At 42.8% G+C, this 14,208-nt stretch overlaps 3 protein-coding genes across 5 annotated transcripts; all 3 read right to left on the bottom strand.

Annotated features, from left to right (window-relative positions):
- Positions 1-1,120: 1,120 nt before the first annotated feature.
- LOC135111776 (uncharacterized) lies at positions 1,121-7,289 on the bottom strand. 3 transcript variants are annotated; one of them, XM_064025486.1, is made up of 4 exons: positions 7,231-7,289; positions 6,565-6,749; positions 4,305-4,393; positions 1,121-3,550 (listed from the first exon to the last, which is right to left on the bottom strand). In XM_064025486.1, exons 3-4 carry the CDS (start codon positions 4,354-4,356, stop codon positions 1,443-1,445), a joined length of 2,160 nt encoding a protein of 719 aa, XP_063881556.1. In that variant the 5' UTR covers positions 4,357-4,393; positions 6,565-6,749; positions 7,231-7,289; the 3' UTR covers positions 1,121-1,442. The 3 variants fall into 3 exon arrangements, with proteins under 3 accessions (XP_063881556.1, XP_063881554.1, XP_063881555.1); XM_064025484.1 differs by lacking the exons at positions 6,565-6,749; positions 7,231-7,289 and adding an exon at positions 5,917-6,085 and having other exon boundaries at positions 1,268-3,550; positions 4,086-4,393; XM_064025485.1 differs by lacking the exons at positions 6,565-6,749; positions 7,231-7,289 and adding an exon at positions 5,917-6,085 and having other exon boundaries at positions 1,268-3,550.
- An 886-nt stretch (positions 7,290-8,175) lies between these two features.
- LOC135111775 (ubiquitin-related modifier 1-like) lies at positions 8,176-9,726 on the bottom strand. Its single transcript, XM_064025483.1, has one exon. It carries the CDS (start codon positions 9,588-9,590, stop codon positions 9,303-9,305), a length of 288 nt encoding a protein of 95 aa, XP_063881553.1. The 5' UTR covers positions 9,591-9,726; the 3' UTR covers positions 8,176-9,302.
- LOC135111825 (BLOC-1-related complex subunit 7-like) lies at positions 9,712-13,002 on the bottom strand. The gene is made up of 4 exons (XM_064025534.1): positions 12,994-13,002; positions 12,562-12,747; positions 11,869-11,991; positions 9,712-9,732 (listed from the first exon to the last, which is right to left on the bottom strand). Exons 1-4 carry the CDS (start codon positions 13,000-13,002, stop codon positions 9,712-9,714), a joined length of 339 nt encoding a protein of 112 aa, XP_063881604.1.
- Between the last annotated feature and the right edge of the window lie 1,206 nt (positions 13,003-14,208).

Here is a 14,208-nt window from a genome sequence, read left to right as displayed (position 1 = left end):
CTTTACATCGCTCTGAATGTAAACATTTCAGTGTCTTGCCTCGCGTCTTGTTTTTACAGCTCTAGATATTGTTGTTTTTAAAGAAGTTCAGTAATAGTTTAGCAAATATTCTGCATCTTCACTGGGAATAATACCTTCGTGAACACCCAAAATTATTTCCGTTACTTTTGAAAATAATTCTTATGAAAGTCCAGAGCAGGATGAGGCAGAGAAAAATATAAAGTAGGGAAAGAAAAAACAGAACAGTAAAGAACTAATGCCTCTTTTCCTACAGCATTAACTCCACCTCTTCTTCACAAATAAATTATATTGAAGTATTACCATTATGCATGAATGTTGTGAATAAAGGAAGCCTTTGCCGGCCATCACTTGCATCAATTTTTTCACGATTCTTGACAGCCTTTGACAACTCTGAAATGACCTTAACAACTCTTGACAACCCTCCAACATCCATGAAATGACTTTAACTACTCTTGACAATTCTCCAACAACTCTGAAATTACTTTAACTTAACAGTTCTCCAACAATCCTGAAATGACCTTAACTATTCTTAACAACCTTCCAACAACCCAAAAATGACCTTAATTACCTTTAACATCTAACAGTCCTGAAAAGACCGTAGCTGCCTTTAACAACTTCTAAAAACAAAAAAGACATTACATACCATTAACAACTCCTAACAACCCTCAAATGACCTTGTTTACCCCAACAATCTCTAACAACACTTGAGCTCCTGAGAGTTGTGGGGACACTCGTTGTTTTTTCCCTGATGAGGTAACTTCTGTACGAATGCCTTACTGAAGGTCAGTCTCTCTCTCTCTCTCTCTCTCTCTCTCTCTCTCTCTCTCTCTCTCTCTCTCTCTGTTCATGAACAGAGGCACAAACACAGTGTCCCTAATTTAGTTACACGTAAGAGGCTTAAGGTTCCGAGTATACACTGTTATTGATCGTGACGTCCCCAGCTGTAAGTCTAGATGAAGGTCGCTCGGCTAGTCCTCTCCTACTTGCAGACCCAAAATTTGAAGCATCATAAGCAGGCCCATCAAAATCGCGTTTGAGTTTGACCTCCGGATATAGTTTGTCCACCTCCTCTTTATTTTTAGGATACTATAGTTCATGTAGAATGCGTAAGTGGAAAATTTAATTCGCTCAAGATACATATCATATTTCATCTTTATGATAAGAAGTCCGCGACACATCTCTGGCGATCGTAACTTCCTGGATCTGTGGGCAAGAAAGAACAGCCTTGCACTAATCATGCAGTTCCTTCAAGTAAGAATGGCCAGAAATATTGCACACCACAATTTGAGAGGGTAGGGAACAGATCACAACATCAAACAGAATAGAGTCAGCTGCCAAGTGGCTCGTTTCCCGCACCAGCCACTGGATGTTGTCTCAAGACTCGCCGCAAACACTCCACAATCTGAAAACGCGCAACAAATTCAAACGAACCTCGCGGGGCGGTCCCATTCATGGGTGGAAGAGTAGCTTTGTCTGGCAGCTCTGCGGGGCAGCCTTGGGGCCTGCGGCGTCTGCTTCCCGTGAGTGAAGGAACCGTTGTCATTGGTCGCCATATCTGGTTTGTTGGATTTCCTTCTGAAGCTTCGAGCCAGAGCCCCCAGAGCCCTGCGGAAGGAGCCAGGACGCTGTTCTGTCAGTTTCTGGAAGGGCACATCGATGGACTCCTTGCGGGGGGAGTTAAGCGACAGAGACCGCCTCAGGAGTGCGCCTGACATGCGCGGTGCTCGCATGGAGCCCACTCGGCGGGGAGCGGCAGGCTCCTTTAGAGACGACATGGGCTTATTTTTAAGCTCTTCAGGCTGGACTCGCTTTTCCTCCCCACGGGGACACTCTGGCTCTGTGGGCGAAGCGGTGTCCTCGAAAAGGCCTGGTCCAGTCTGCATGGTCATTGCCGCCCTGGAGTACATGGGCGCCTGAGGCTCAGGAAGCCTACCGTATTCGGTAACGCTCATGCGCCGACTGACAGAGTTGATGACACGCTTACTCGCTCGACATCCTCGCTGCGAGTAGGTCCTGATCAGCCTGCCGCTGTAGTTGCCTGCATGGGTAGGACTGGACCTTGGTCTCTCTCGAATGGACAGGCTCGGCACGCTGGGTGGTGGGGAAGGCTGGAGTGGGGCCTCGACATGGGTGGAATCTGTCTCAGCCGGTGGAGGACTCGGTGCAATAACCAGAGGAGGAGTTGCAGGAGTCCACCGTTCTACTGGACCACTATCAAACTGGACCCAGTGTTGGCGCCGCGGCGCGTCTGCCACACGGAGAGTCGCGACTTCCCTGTTGATGGCGGTGTCTGAACTATTCGACATGGAGACGAAGGAACGGGTGTTCCCAATCACTCTGTTAGGAGATGACGATGCAGACAACTGCATTTCATCTTCTTCCGTCTCCTCTTCCGGCTCTCTGACGGTCCACGTTTCGGAGTTCACAGTCTGCATCACGCTGGGACAAGATGGACTGTGGAGGGAGTCAAGTTGAGGATACTCAGCCTCCTCATCGTTCCTGCGGTCTCCATCACTGCAGGAGAAGTCCTCGCAGAAGAAGCTGTCAGATGAGAGCCACATATGACAGTCACCGGCGTTGGAGGACGACGTTTGAGCATCGCTGCCGCGAGAGGAGACCTGGTGCGCCGTGCTGGATGTGGAAGGCCGAGTCTCACTGATGACTGAAGAGAGCTGAGCCACACTTGAGGTGAAGGAGAGTTGCTGAATGTCACCCGAGTTTGAGTAGCATTGCTGAGTTACATGTGAAGTGGAAGAGAGTTGGTGAGCAACGTCCGAGGAGGGAATCTCTTGAGTAGCGTATGAAATAGATGAAAGGTGTTGAGGTACATCTGAGGTGAAGGATGATTGGTGAGCCACGTCAGTGATGGAGGCCGAGAGCTGCGCCACCTCTGAAGTGGAAGACTCTGACCCAAGGCTGGAAGTGGAGGTGGCAGGCTCAAGAGGAATCTGAAGAAAGTCATCTGTGAACATTTCGTGCACTTGCTCAGAGAATCTTCTCATGCTGAGCGCGTTTTGCTCGTGAGCTACAGAATGATGCGTCTGCTGGGCCGCCGCTCGGGAACGCACAGAGGCAGGGGGAGCAGGGAGCTTGTGGCTTACAGGGATGGCCGGCCACGCCTTGCTGGGCTCCTGAATCACAATAGAGGGGCAAAACCTGGAACGTTTGTCTTTCTTCACGCTTGCATTCCGGTGAGTCACGTCGTCCCAGCCTGGCGGCCTCTCTGTTTGACACGAGGAGTGGACCTTGCTCTTGTTCATGAGGGAGTCCCAACGCCTCTCAAAGGAGGAGTCCTGTTCTGTCCCTCTCACCACTGAATTATAATGTACCGGGAGGGTGGTACCGTTGGACTCCTCCAGCCACAGGGGCAGCATGGCGTGCCCACAGCCAGGGTCTGGGGCGCCGCCAGCCAGCCTGAAGGAGCGCCTGGTGGGGGGCGTGGAGCCCACCTGTCTGGGTCGTGAGTGGGCCACGAGGGCCTGTGTTGCTGCTGCCGCCTCCCTCGCCCTCTCATCTCGCTTCCTCCGCTCTGGAAGGCATCAGTGTGACGTTAGAAAACTGAGAAATTGGAAACTAATTACCTACGTTATTACGAACATGGTGCGGCGCATTTCACCACGTCTCTCTCTCTCTCTCTCTCTCTCTCTCTCTCTCTCTCTCTCTCTCTCTCTCTCTCTCTCTCTCTCTCTCTCTCTCTCTCTCTCTCTCTCTCTCTCTCTCACTTCTACGATTTTTTTCTTTTTCTTTTATCCTCAGTCTGGATTCCTCACATAGCTTGACTGACGAAATAGGAATGATGGTGATGAAAAATAATGACAATGAAGATGATAAAAAAAGGAGAACGAAGACGATAATGACGAAAATGAGCTCACATACATCTGTATTATTTTTTTTTCTTTCTATCTCTTGCTTCGTTATTTCGAATTTTCTAGCAACAACAACGGCAGCAGCAGCAGCAGCAGCAACAACAACAACAACAACAACAACAACAACAACAACAACAACAACAACACGGTACACATGCAAACATACATACAAACATACAAGGTCTAAAGCTGTAATACCTTTATTGGCAGACCTTATGAAGATTTTAAAACGCTTGAATCGGCTTGGGGGAGTGACAGGCAGACGAGGCTCGGTTTCTCCTGACGGCAGAGCGCTTGGCGGGGGCGAGAGGTAGCACTCAGTAGGCGGCAGCGTGGCAGTAGCAGTAGCAGTAGAGGTAGCAGGAGTAGTAGCAGCAGAGGAGGCAAAGGCAGAAGGGCGGTGAGAGAGTAACAGACCTGGGCGAGATGAAGGGGCGGGAGTGACAGGAGGAATGTGGGTGGCTGCCATGTTTCTTGAAGACGTCTCCCGCGCACCCACGTCAACTCTGTGCATACATACATGAACACACATATGTATTCCATAAGAATATGAAAATATGGAAAGCTGCAAGAAGCCGGCCTCCACGTGGCAATCAGTATAGGAAACATACTTGTCCACCTGTCACCCTCATCCATAAATTTGTCTGATCTTTTGAAGCTCCAATTTTGTTTGTGTTTTGTTCTTTTTGTTTTCATATTCATTTGGTATCTACTTCGTGCATTATCTAATCTGAATAAACTATCTATCTATCTGTATATCTATCTATCTATCTATCTATCTATCTGTCTATCTATCTATCTGTATGTCTGTCTATCTATCTACGGAAATGCATGCTTTTGTATTTATGGATCAGTATTCTTAAATACTTTGGATTCTCGTGAGGACTATTGTCAAAGATTACGAAGATGGTAAAATGTGTTCGTATGGATGTTTATTTCAATGGTGATGTAGAACTCTTCCTAAACTATAATTAGTCATTTGAAAACTGCTGTAACTTCCATTTGTCAAAATCAGATACTGAGAAGTTTAAGAAATACGAACCAATGAAATACGTGGATGAATGCAGATCGACACACATCATGCACACAGAAACGCAAGCAATGTCGAGGTAATGTTTGTAATACTGTTAGTGCTGGGAGGAGAGAAGGAAAGGGAAAACAATCACGAAGGAGAAAATAAGAAAAAGAGACAGAGGAAAATTAATTAGGAAAAAAGGCAAGAAATATGAGAATAAATTAAAAAAAGAGAAAAATGTATTAGGAAAGAGACAGGAAAATATATCTAATTAGGAAAAGAATTTGAAAAAATGAAACCTGATTACAGGAATGACAGGACAAAAGTGGAACATTAATTAGGAAAGAGGAAAGAAATATGAGAATAAATTAAAAAAGAGAAAAATGAATTAGGAAAGAGACAGGAAAATATATCTAATCAGGAAAAGAATCAGAAAAATGAAACCTGATTACAGGAATGGCAGGACAAAAGAGGAAAATTAATTAGGAAAGAGGGCAAGAAAAAAGGAAATTAATATTAAAAGGCAAAGAAATAGTTAAAATAATTAGAAAAGAAAGCAAGACAGGATTTTTAAGAAAAGAAAGCAAATAAGAGTAAAATATGATTAGGAAAGAAGTCAAGAGTTAAAATAATCAAGAAAACTGAAAAGAAGAAAGTTTATTAGAAAAAAAATGAACTAGAAAAGAGAATAAGAAGAAAAAAATAACTGAGAAAGTGTCCATAACAGAAGAAAATCAATTACAGGAGCGACGAAGCGAGAGTAAAATTTTAGAAATGAAACAGAAGAAAAGTATGAAAATGAACAACAAAAGAAGCTAAAAGAAGAAAAATTAACTAAGAAAGGGATCATGACCAATTAGAGAAGCGAGAGAGAGAGAGAGAGAGAGAGAGAGAGAGAGAGAGAGAGAGAGAGAGAGAGAGAGAGAGAGAGAGGAACGCTTACTGGAAATGAAACCAGAGAAAAAGAAGAATGTGTGTCACTGTCAGGTCGCGTTAATCAATCCACAGACTCACCTGAGAACATTGATCCACATTACTTCGCCCCCCTCTCTTCTTTACGAATGACCTCCGCTCTTACCACAACTGCATCTTTCCACCAACTAACTTTCTCGACTCCATTTTAACAATTTATGCAAGTGCGTCGTTCTTCCATCTCACCTTCTACGTATTTACACTCGTACACTGCGGCTTGCTCTCCTCCTCCTCCTCCTCCTCCTCCTCCTCCTCCTCTTCCACCTCCTGCTCCTCCTCCCCCTTCATTGCGCTTTGGTAAGGTTTCCTCTGCCGCGAACAGCCCACAGACTCTCTCTCTCTCTCTCTCTCTCTCTCTCTCTCTCTCTCTCTCTCTGGAGGATCTTGCTGAACATTTCCTCATCATCCTTTCCCAAGACGTTAAGAGCACGCTCATAACTTAATGACATCAGGTAATTATGAGAACGGTTACATCAAAAAGGTGTCTGGCTGTATCTTCTGTATCAATACGGATATTATCATGTATGTTCACTACAACCAGTCTTACTCCAAATCCGTAATAATTTGTGAGTAAAAGCATTCTCTCTCTCTCTCTCTCTCTCTCTCTCTCTCTCTCTCTCTCTCTCTCTCTCTCTCTCTCTCTCTCTCTCTCTCTCTCTCTCTCTCCCCTGTAACAATCAGTCAGCTTACACTGTGTTCAGAAGTAAAAGCCACAGTAGTTATCGTCCAGTTGAACACTTGAAGTCCTTGCATTAGGCGGGACATGGGAAGACCGAAGGGGCTTGTTGTTCACAGCATGGGAGTTTCAATGCACACGTTTCTTCCCCCGCGATTTTTTTTTTTTTTTTTTTTTTTGGTTTCTTCTCGTCACATCACTGAAATATTCAAAATGGTAATAGTTTCTCTAACAATGGTGATGTCTCTTTTGCTTTGTGCTTTTCTTTCTTCCAAATTATCTCTATTTCTTTCTTTCCAGGTGGCAGAAAACACTCCGTTAGTAAGCCTTTGATTTAATTCGTTCTCTCCCACTACGTCTCATTTCACTGTTCTTTTACTGGTTCCACCTTCACGTCTTCAAGTTCCTCTGTTCACAGTTTAGACAGGTCGACGTGTAGTAGTCAAATCACGTATTTTAGAACGCTCTGGACTCTTTTTAAAACCATTTTCCAAGACACAGATGTTTGGTCGAGTTCTCATGAGTAATCTTCCCAGTTATGGTGCGTTGTCCTTGTGAAACCATCACTGGAATCATGAAAGCATTCTTAAAAAGTTCATTAACATTAATTAAAGACCGTTGCACGCAAAGTTGAGAAGCTGATAGGTTTTAAAAATGTGGTTTTTGGTAGCCTCGTTTACTAGCTCGAAGTCTGCACAGCGAACGTTGCTGCCTCGCTCGGTGCTTCGTTAGGAGTTGTAAGTTTGCTTTGGGTGACACTATGGCGCGCGGAGGACGGCGGTAGATGAGTGCACGGCGTCACTGTTTTCATCTGCTTCAATGTCGTGCTCTGCCACTCATCCGGCTTCTCTCTCTCTCTCTCTCTCTCTCTCTCTCTCTCTCTCTCTCTCTCTCTCTCTCTCTCTCTCTCTCTCTCTCTAATTAGTGGTATGGAGTTACGGTTGGTGTGGTGGGAGGGATCGAGGTGGAAGTCCTGTGAGTGCATCGAATGTCACAAAAAGATTCATGCTCTTACATCTTGCACTTGAGTCATCACCACCATCACCACCACTACCATCAGCCCATAGGTGTTAGCTTGATTTTGCTCATTAAAGTTGTGATTATTAACCAGAGCATGAAAATCTTAATATTTTCATAGCTCTCTCTCTCTCTCCTCTCTCTCTCTCTCTCTCTCTCTCTTCTCTCTCTCTCTCTCTCTCTCTCTCTCTCTCAACACTTTAAACAAACATTTTAAACACTTTATTATGTTTGTCATTTTACAGTTGAGTTAAGAACTTAATATAATTTTATAACAAACAAACAGCCCTTAGCAAGCAACTGCTTTATGGGCAGACAAAAAAAAATAAATAAAATAAAAAAAAAAAATATATATATATATACTCGTATATATATATATATATATATATATATATATATATATATATATATATATATATATATATATATATATATATATATATATATATATATATATATATATATATATATATATATATATATATATATATATATATTAGGACTAATTATAAAAGTTACTGTAGTGATTCTGTTAAATTTGTATATATTACAATACTATTATTTCAGGCTACATTTCAATAAGGATAATGTAACTTATGAAACCAGTGTTTTCTGGATGCTCCATAGCTTTTATTGATGACAGTCTAGTAAGGAACAGGTGAATCAAAGCAGCAGGTAGTCAGGTGAGTCTATTCTAGAGAAAAGTTTCCCTCATTCAGGTGTACAATTGAAAAAAACTATAACCTGATCTAAGCCTGAGTGATGAAAAATGCAAAACTATGTGTGTGTGTGTGTGTGTGGGTGTGTGTGTGTGTGTGTGCCTGAGGATTAACATTTTTCTGTACAGAAAATAGTCCACCAGTTTTCTGTTTATTTATTATTTTCATTTTCATGCATCTCTTATACCAGGTTAGAGCTTTCCCATCCCTGTACATGTATAGGTAAATGGTGAGTCACCCAAGACAAGCAACGAGTGAGCCGAGTAGCTGTTTTATCTCACCTTGTTTAGGAAACCTTACACATTCCCCACAACTTTTCCTTTTTTTTTTTTTTGTGTGTGTGTGCGTAGTTAGGAAAGGTTTATATCATCCTTACATTCACAGCTGTCTATAAATAATAACGTTAGATGAAGGACATGGAAAAATTAGTACAGTTTTTTCTGTATGTAATGTATGCTACACAGTGGGGAGAGCCTTGCGTCATCCTTACATTCACAGCTGTCTAAAAGTAATAATGTTAGATGATGGACATGTGAAGGTACGTACATTTTTTTTTCTGCATGTATTTTATGCTACACAATTTCACGTAAGATGGGCATAAAGGTTGTGGTTAGATGACAGCAGCAGTGGTTATGGTGGTGTAGGTTCTTGTGTAGTCGTGGTTCTAGTTAGAGTAGCTATATTGTCAGTGATAGTGATGCTGCCATTTTACTTTGTTTATGTAATTGCAAAACTAGTAATTATAGTCAACTTCACGAAATTATGAAAATACCTCCCAGTGAATAAACCTTAATACAAGAGATTTACAAACTCAACCTAAAACACAGAGGCTCTTCAAGGAAAGCCTACATGTGCGGTTATGTCTCTTGCTGTGATTAATAAAAAATCAACTTCAAGAAATTATGAAAACACTTTTCTATGAATAAACCTAAATACAAAAAATTTACAAACTAATTTAACACTTACAACACAAAGGTTCTCTGAGGAAAACCTACATGTGTGGATATATCTTTCCTTTAGCCTCCATGAAGAGTCGAGATAAAAAGAATGCTGTCGCCTTCTTGCAGTTCATAGTCCAACTGGCCCAGAAGCTCCCAGTCAGCATCATTGACCAGCACCAGGATGCCGGGCCGCACAGACCCACCCTGCAGGAATAGCTCTGGCCGCTCCTGGATCAGGTTGGTTTTTATCCACTCCAGGAGACTTGCAATGGTCCACTTCGAGCCGTCCAAGTCAACAGAGTGTTGGGACACATTGTTCACCAGGAGTTCAGCGCCTCCTCTAAACTCAAGGTTGATTTTCATAGTGACTTTCCTTTTGATGTAAGTACAGCACCTCACTAAATGTTACTGTTTTCTCTCCTATCTTTCAGATTTGTTATCGTGGAGGTGTCTTTGAGATCAGCAAGGCCGGATACTGGTGGTCTTACCGCTGCATGTCCCTCACCTGCAAAGTGTGGGATTACAATTATTAGTCCAAGTGATGAGATATTCATGTACTTCATCTATCTGTCTATCAATCTATTTATCTCTATCAATCCACTTATCTGTCTATGTCTGACAGCTATTCCTAAAATCTCCTCCATGACAGAAGAATATTTATTTGTGTCTATGCATTCCCTCCTTGCATACTTAAATCCTCTTCCTCCTCTTCCTCTTCTTATCTCCATCTCTCACATACTCCAGTGATCTGTTCGTCTTAAGTGCTCTACTCCAGTATATACGAGCACTACCATTCATTTCCATGTTCTCTAATCAATGTGTTCATGCCTGTAAGGTTACAGTGATATTATTACTACTATTCATTATTATGAACTGCACTACTCTGCATCATCCTTCATCTTTACAAGATCAGACCAAAGTCACACACTTGTCCTCAACACTTAACTGTCTGTAAATGATGCACTTACTTCAGTCTCCTCAAACACACATTTGTTGGCTTATCTCTCACAGTACCATTGCTCATTTAGCTCACCATTTCTCCTCAGCACATCCCTGCCTCTTGACATGCTCATCTTTATCAGCCTAATTTACTCGTACACTACCCTCCCGAGTTTCGCGCTATCCGAGTTTTGCGATCCTCGAGTTCCGCGCTTAAACCTAAATTCTTTCCATCCCGAGTCTCGCGCATTATCATCCCGAGTTTCGCGCTACTTTGACAAGTATCGACCAAATGAAAGTCACGCGTATACGTAAACACCGCCTAAGTTGGAGCTCTCTCTCTCTCTCTCTCTCTCTCTCTCTCTCTCTCTCTCTCTCTCTCTCTCTCTCTCTCTCCTTGAAAGTAAGAATCTCTCTCTCTCTCTCTCTCTCTCTCTCTCTCTCTCTCTCTCTCTCTCTCTCTCTCTCTCTCTCTCTCTCTCTCTCTCCTTGAAAGTAAGAAGATCTCTCTCTCTCTCTCTCTCTCTCTCTCTCTCTCTCTCTCTCTCTCTCTCTCTCTCTCTCTCCTTGAAAGTAAGAATCTCTCTCTCCTCTCTCTCTCTCTCCCTCTCTCTCTCTCTCTCCTCTCTCTCTCCTTCTCTCTCTCTCTCTCTCCCTCTCTCTCTCTCTCTCTCTCTCCTTGAAAGTAAGAGGGAGAGAGAGAGAGAGAGAGAGAGAGAGAGAGAGAGAGAGAGAGAGAGAGAGAGAGATTACTCCCTTGTCCCTTATCTCTGACAGATAAGGGGGAGGGGAGGTGATGGGAAGGTTTGAGACAAGACGAAAGAGGAAGGGAGAAGAAAAAAAAGGTGGAAGGAAGGGAAATAACCGGGGAAGGAGAGAACATGCAGCAAGGAAGTGGAGGAAGGGTGAAGGAAGAGGATGCATGGGAGGACGGAAAAAAAGCAGAAAGAATAAATATAAGCAGCAAGGGTCAGGAATGAGTGAAGAATTAGAGGGAGAGAGGAAGTACTGAGGAATAAGTTTTCTCTCCTCCTGTCCTCTACTCCTTTCCGCTTTTCCTCCATCCGTTCCCTTCGCATTCTTCTATGCTCCTTTCATCCATTTTCATTCTCATTCAGTCTCATTCTATTTAGCAATCATCAGGGTCTCTCTCTCTCTCTCTCTCTCTCTCTCTCTCTCTCTCTCTCTCTCTCTCTCACACACAGAGAGAGACAGAGGTGGATGAGAGAGAGAGAGAGAGAGAGAGAGAGAGAGAGAGAGAGACACACACACACACACACACACACGGTTTTAGATGTGATTGTACTGAACGGCCACAACGCTGCATTGCAGTGGACAAAACACACGCGCGCACACACACACACACACACACACACGACAAGAGAGTAATGTGGGGGAAGGGGAAAATTTTTTTTTTTTTTTTCGCGGACCGAAATGAATAAGCGCTTTTTCATTGTTTTCGAGTTTCGCTACCCTCGACTTTAGCGCTATGCCTTGGGAAGAGAGCAGGCGCGAAACTCGGGAAGGGAGTGTATACTGTACCATATACCATTTCTTTCACATGTTAGGAAAGTATAAGAGTGTTTTAGTCTCTGTCTCACAGATATACAAAGAAATAAAGAATAAATAAAAATAAAAATAATTCAGAAGGAAATGTGAATGCAATTAGTGTCTAACATAACCAAGTCACCTCACACTGTACCTGCTCCTTGACATTCTCTAGGGCATAAGCTGAACGATGAATAGCTTCGTATTGATACCCAAGGTGTGTCATAAGGATGTTCAGTCTGTGTAGGTTTTCTTCTGAGCTCTTAATTGCGTGCTCCTGTTAAGATAACAAAAAACATACAGGTTTTATTAGTTTGTATTTTGCACTGTAATGATAATGATGATAATTTACATGCATTAATTTCTGAATTTGGAAGGAAGATTGATAGTTGAGACTCAAAAACAAAAACATCTAGTCCTCTGAAGGATGCAAACTCACTTAAGACAAAGAACTTCTACAGTCAAGGACAAAAACCCAAAAAACTTTTACAAGTCTGTCCTTCACATACAGGTCATGGTTTTCTGTTCACAGTTTTAAAAAGCTACATCCATTCATAGAACTTCCATGTTTTCCTTAATTGTGAATACCAGTGGGCAGCCTCAAACAACTCACACTACACAGATGACCCACATGCTGCCAATCAATCAATCATTCAGTACCCAAATACCACACATCCCAAACAAGGTGGCCAGGATGTGGGTCTACATGGCAGGAACTGACTGCCTTGTGAGAGAATACAAACACGAGTGTCTTGAAGGCCTAGCAATTTTTTATTTATCTGATACTTTCTTCTGGAGACTTGCTTACAAAAATACACAACCACTACAACCAGTGATGACTGCTAACCTGGAGAGCCATGTTCCGGGCAGAGTGGGTGAGCATGTCAGCTGACTGTGAGCCTCGATTAACCTGACGGCAGATGGAGCCCATGTTGTTAACATTGACTTGCACCCGCTTAGCCAGCAGAGTTTTTGAGTCAGCGAAAAGATTCTTAGCACTTGTGCTGGATGCTGAGGCCATGGTGGCAGCAGCCTGGGTGTGAGTGAGGGTGAGGCAGTTTAGAGGGTGCTTGGCTGTCCCACACACAGCACATCTACATCAACACCAGTAGTACAAAAAGGCATAAAACTTAACCATGCTGTGCATCATTAATGAAACTAAAGTCATTCTAAAATTAGTGTCACACATCCCAGCTAAATCATTAGTCCTTTAATTATACAAGAAAATCCAAATCAGTCATAAAACAAGTCATTCTAGTATTAGGAAAGCACAACCCACCCAAACCATGCCAAGTCTGTTCTCCAACTAGCTGAAAGCTCCTTATTAGTAGAAAGTGCCAAAATCTTTCAAGATCTAACTCCCCTTGTGACTTCTGGCACCTAACCAAAATCATTTCCAACAACTTTGCTTCTTCTTTCCCTCCTTTATTTCAATTTAATGGCACCATTGCTATCACATCTATCTCAAAAAGCTGAACTCTTCATTCAAACCGTTGCTAAAACTCTACCTTGGACGATTCAGAGATTGTTCCTCCCTCTCCTCCACCCTCTGACTACTTCATGCTACCTATCAAAATTTTTTGCTGTGATGTTTTCCATGCCCTCGCTGGCCTAAACCCTCAGATGGCTTATGGACATGATGGGGTCCCTCCTATTGTTCTATGAAACTGTGCCTCCGTGCTTGCACCTTGCCTAGTCAAACTCTTTCAACTGTCTGTCAACATTTACCTTTTCTTCTTGCTGGAAGTTTGCCTACAATCAGACTGTTCCTAAAAAAGATGACCATTCTAATCCCTCAAACTACAGTCCTATTGCTTTAATTTTCTAGCTATCTAAAGTTTTTCAATCTATCCTCAACAGAAAGATTCTTAAACATCTGTCACTTCACAACCTTCTATCTGATCGCCAGTATGGGTTCCATCAAGGGTGCTCTAGTGGTGACTTTCTGGCTTTCCCTATTAAGTCTGGAAGGTTGTGTTGAGTTGACAGACAGTTTTTGAGGCCACTGAACAATACTAAGCTTGCTCTGCCCCATTCAGAAATTTTAGAGAAATCAAAAGTCAGGTGTTCTATGGCCTCCCTGTGTGAATTTACTTCCTGAAGGGTTGGATGCTTACAAAAAGACATGTAAAAGTGCAGGGTGGCATCATCAGCATAGGAGTGGATAGGACAAGAAGTTTAGTTTAGAACATCATAGATGAATAATAGGAAGAGAGTGGGTGACAGGACAGAACCCTGAGGAATACCACTGTTAATAGATTTAGAAGAACAATGACCATCTACCACAGCAGCAATAGAATGGTCAGAAAGGAAACTTGAGATGAAGTTACAGAGAGGATAGAAACCATAGGAGGGTAGTTTGGAAATCAAAACTTTGTGCCAGACTCTATAAAAACATCTTCTATAATGTTAGGCACTCTGAGACACTTCTGTCAATTTTTCTCACCATTCCAGCTATTAACTCTGTATGGGGGTCTTATCCATCCACGTATGG

This window comes from Scylla paramamosain, chromosome 22, assembly GCF_035594125.1.
Source record: "Scylla paramamosain isolate STU-SP2022 chromosome 22, ASM3559412v1, whole genome shotgun sequence".
In the NCBI taxonomy this organism is placed as follows: domain Eukaryota; kingdom Metazoa; phylum Arthropoda; class Malacostraca; order Decapoda; family Portunidae; genus Scylla; species Scylla paramamosain.
Note: the sequence above shows the minus strand (reverse complement) of the source record. Positions and strands in the feature narration are given on the sequence as shown.

What these genes read in the sequence shown, in the direction of transcription:
- LOC135111825 (XM_064025534.1), bottom strand. An exon ending in CCCGGAACATGGCTCTCCAG is followed by an intron (nt 11,992 to 12,561) that starts GTTAGCAGTCAT and finishes TTATCTTAACAG; the next exon opens with GAGCACGCAATTAAGAGCTC. An exon ending in TAGAGAATGTCAAGGAGCAG is followed by an intron (nt 9,733 to 11,868) that starts GTACAGTGTGAG and finishes CACACTTTGCAG; the next exon opens with GTGAGGGACATGCAGCGGTA.
- LOC135111776 (XM_064025484.1), bottom strand. Translation starts at nt 5,936, where the DNA reads ATGTGGATCAATGTTCTCAG. An exon ending in ATGTGGATCAATGTTCTCAG is followed by an intron (nt 4,394 to 5,916) that starts GTGAGTCTGTGG and finishes ATGTATGCACAG; the next exon opens with AGTTGACGTGGGTGCGCGGG. An exon ending in CATAAGGTCTGCCAATAAAG is followed by an intron (nt 3,551 to 4,085) that starts GTATTACAGCTT and finishes GATGCCTTCCAG; the next exon opens with AGCGGAGGAAGCGAGATGAG.
- LOC135111775 (XM_064025483.1), bottom strand. Translation starts at nt 9,590, where the DNA reads ATGAAAATCAACCTTGAGTTTAGAGGAGGCGCTGAACTCCTGGTGAAC.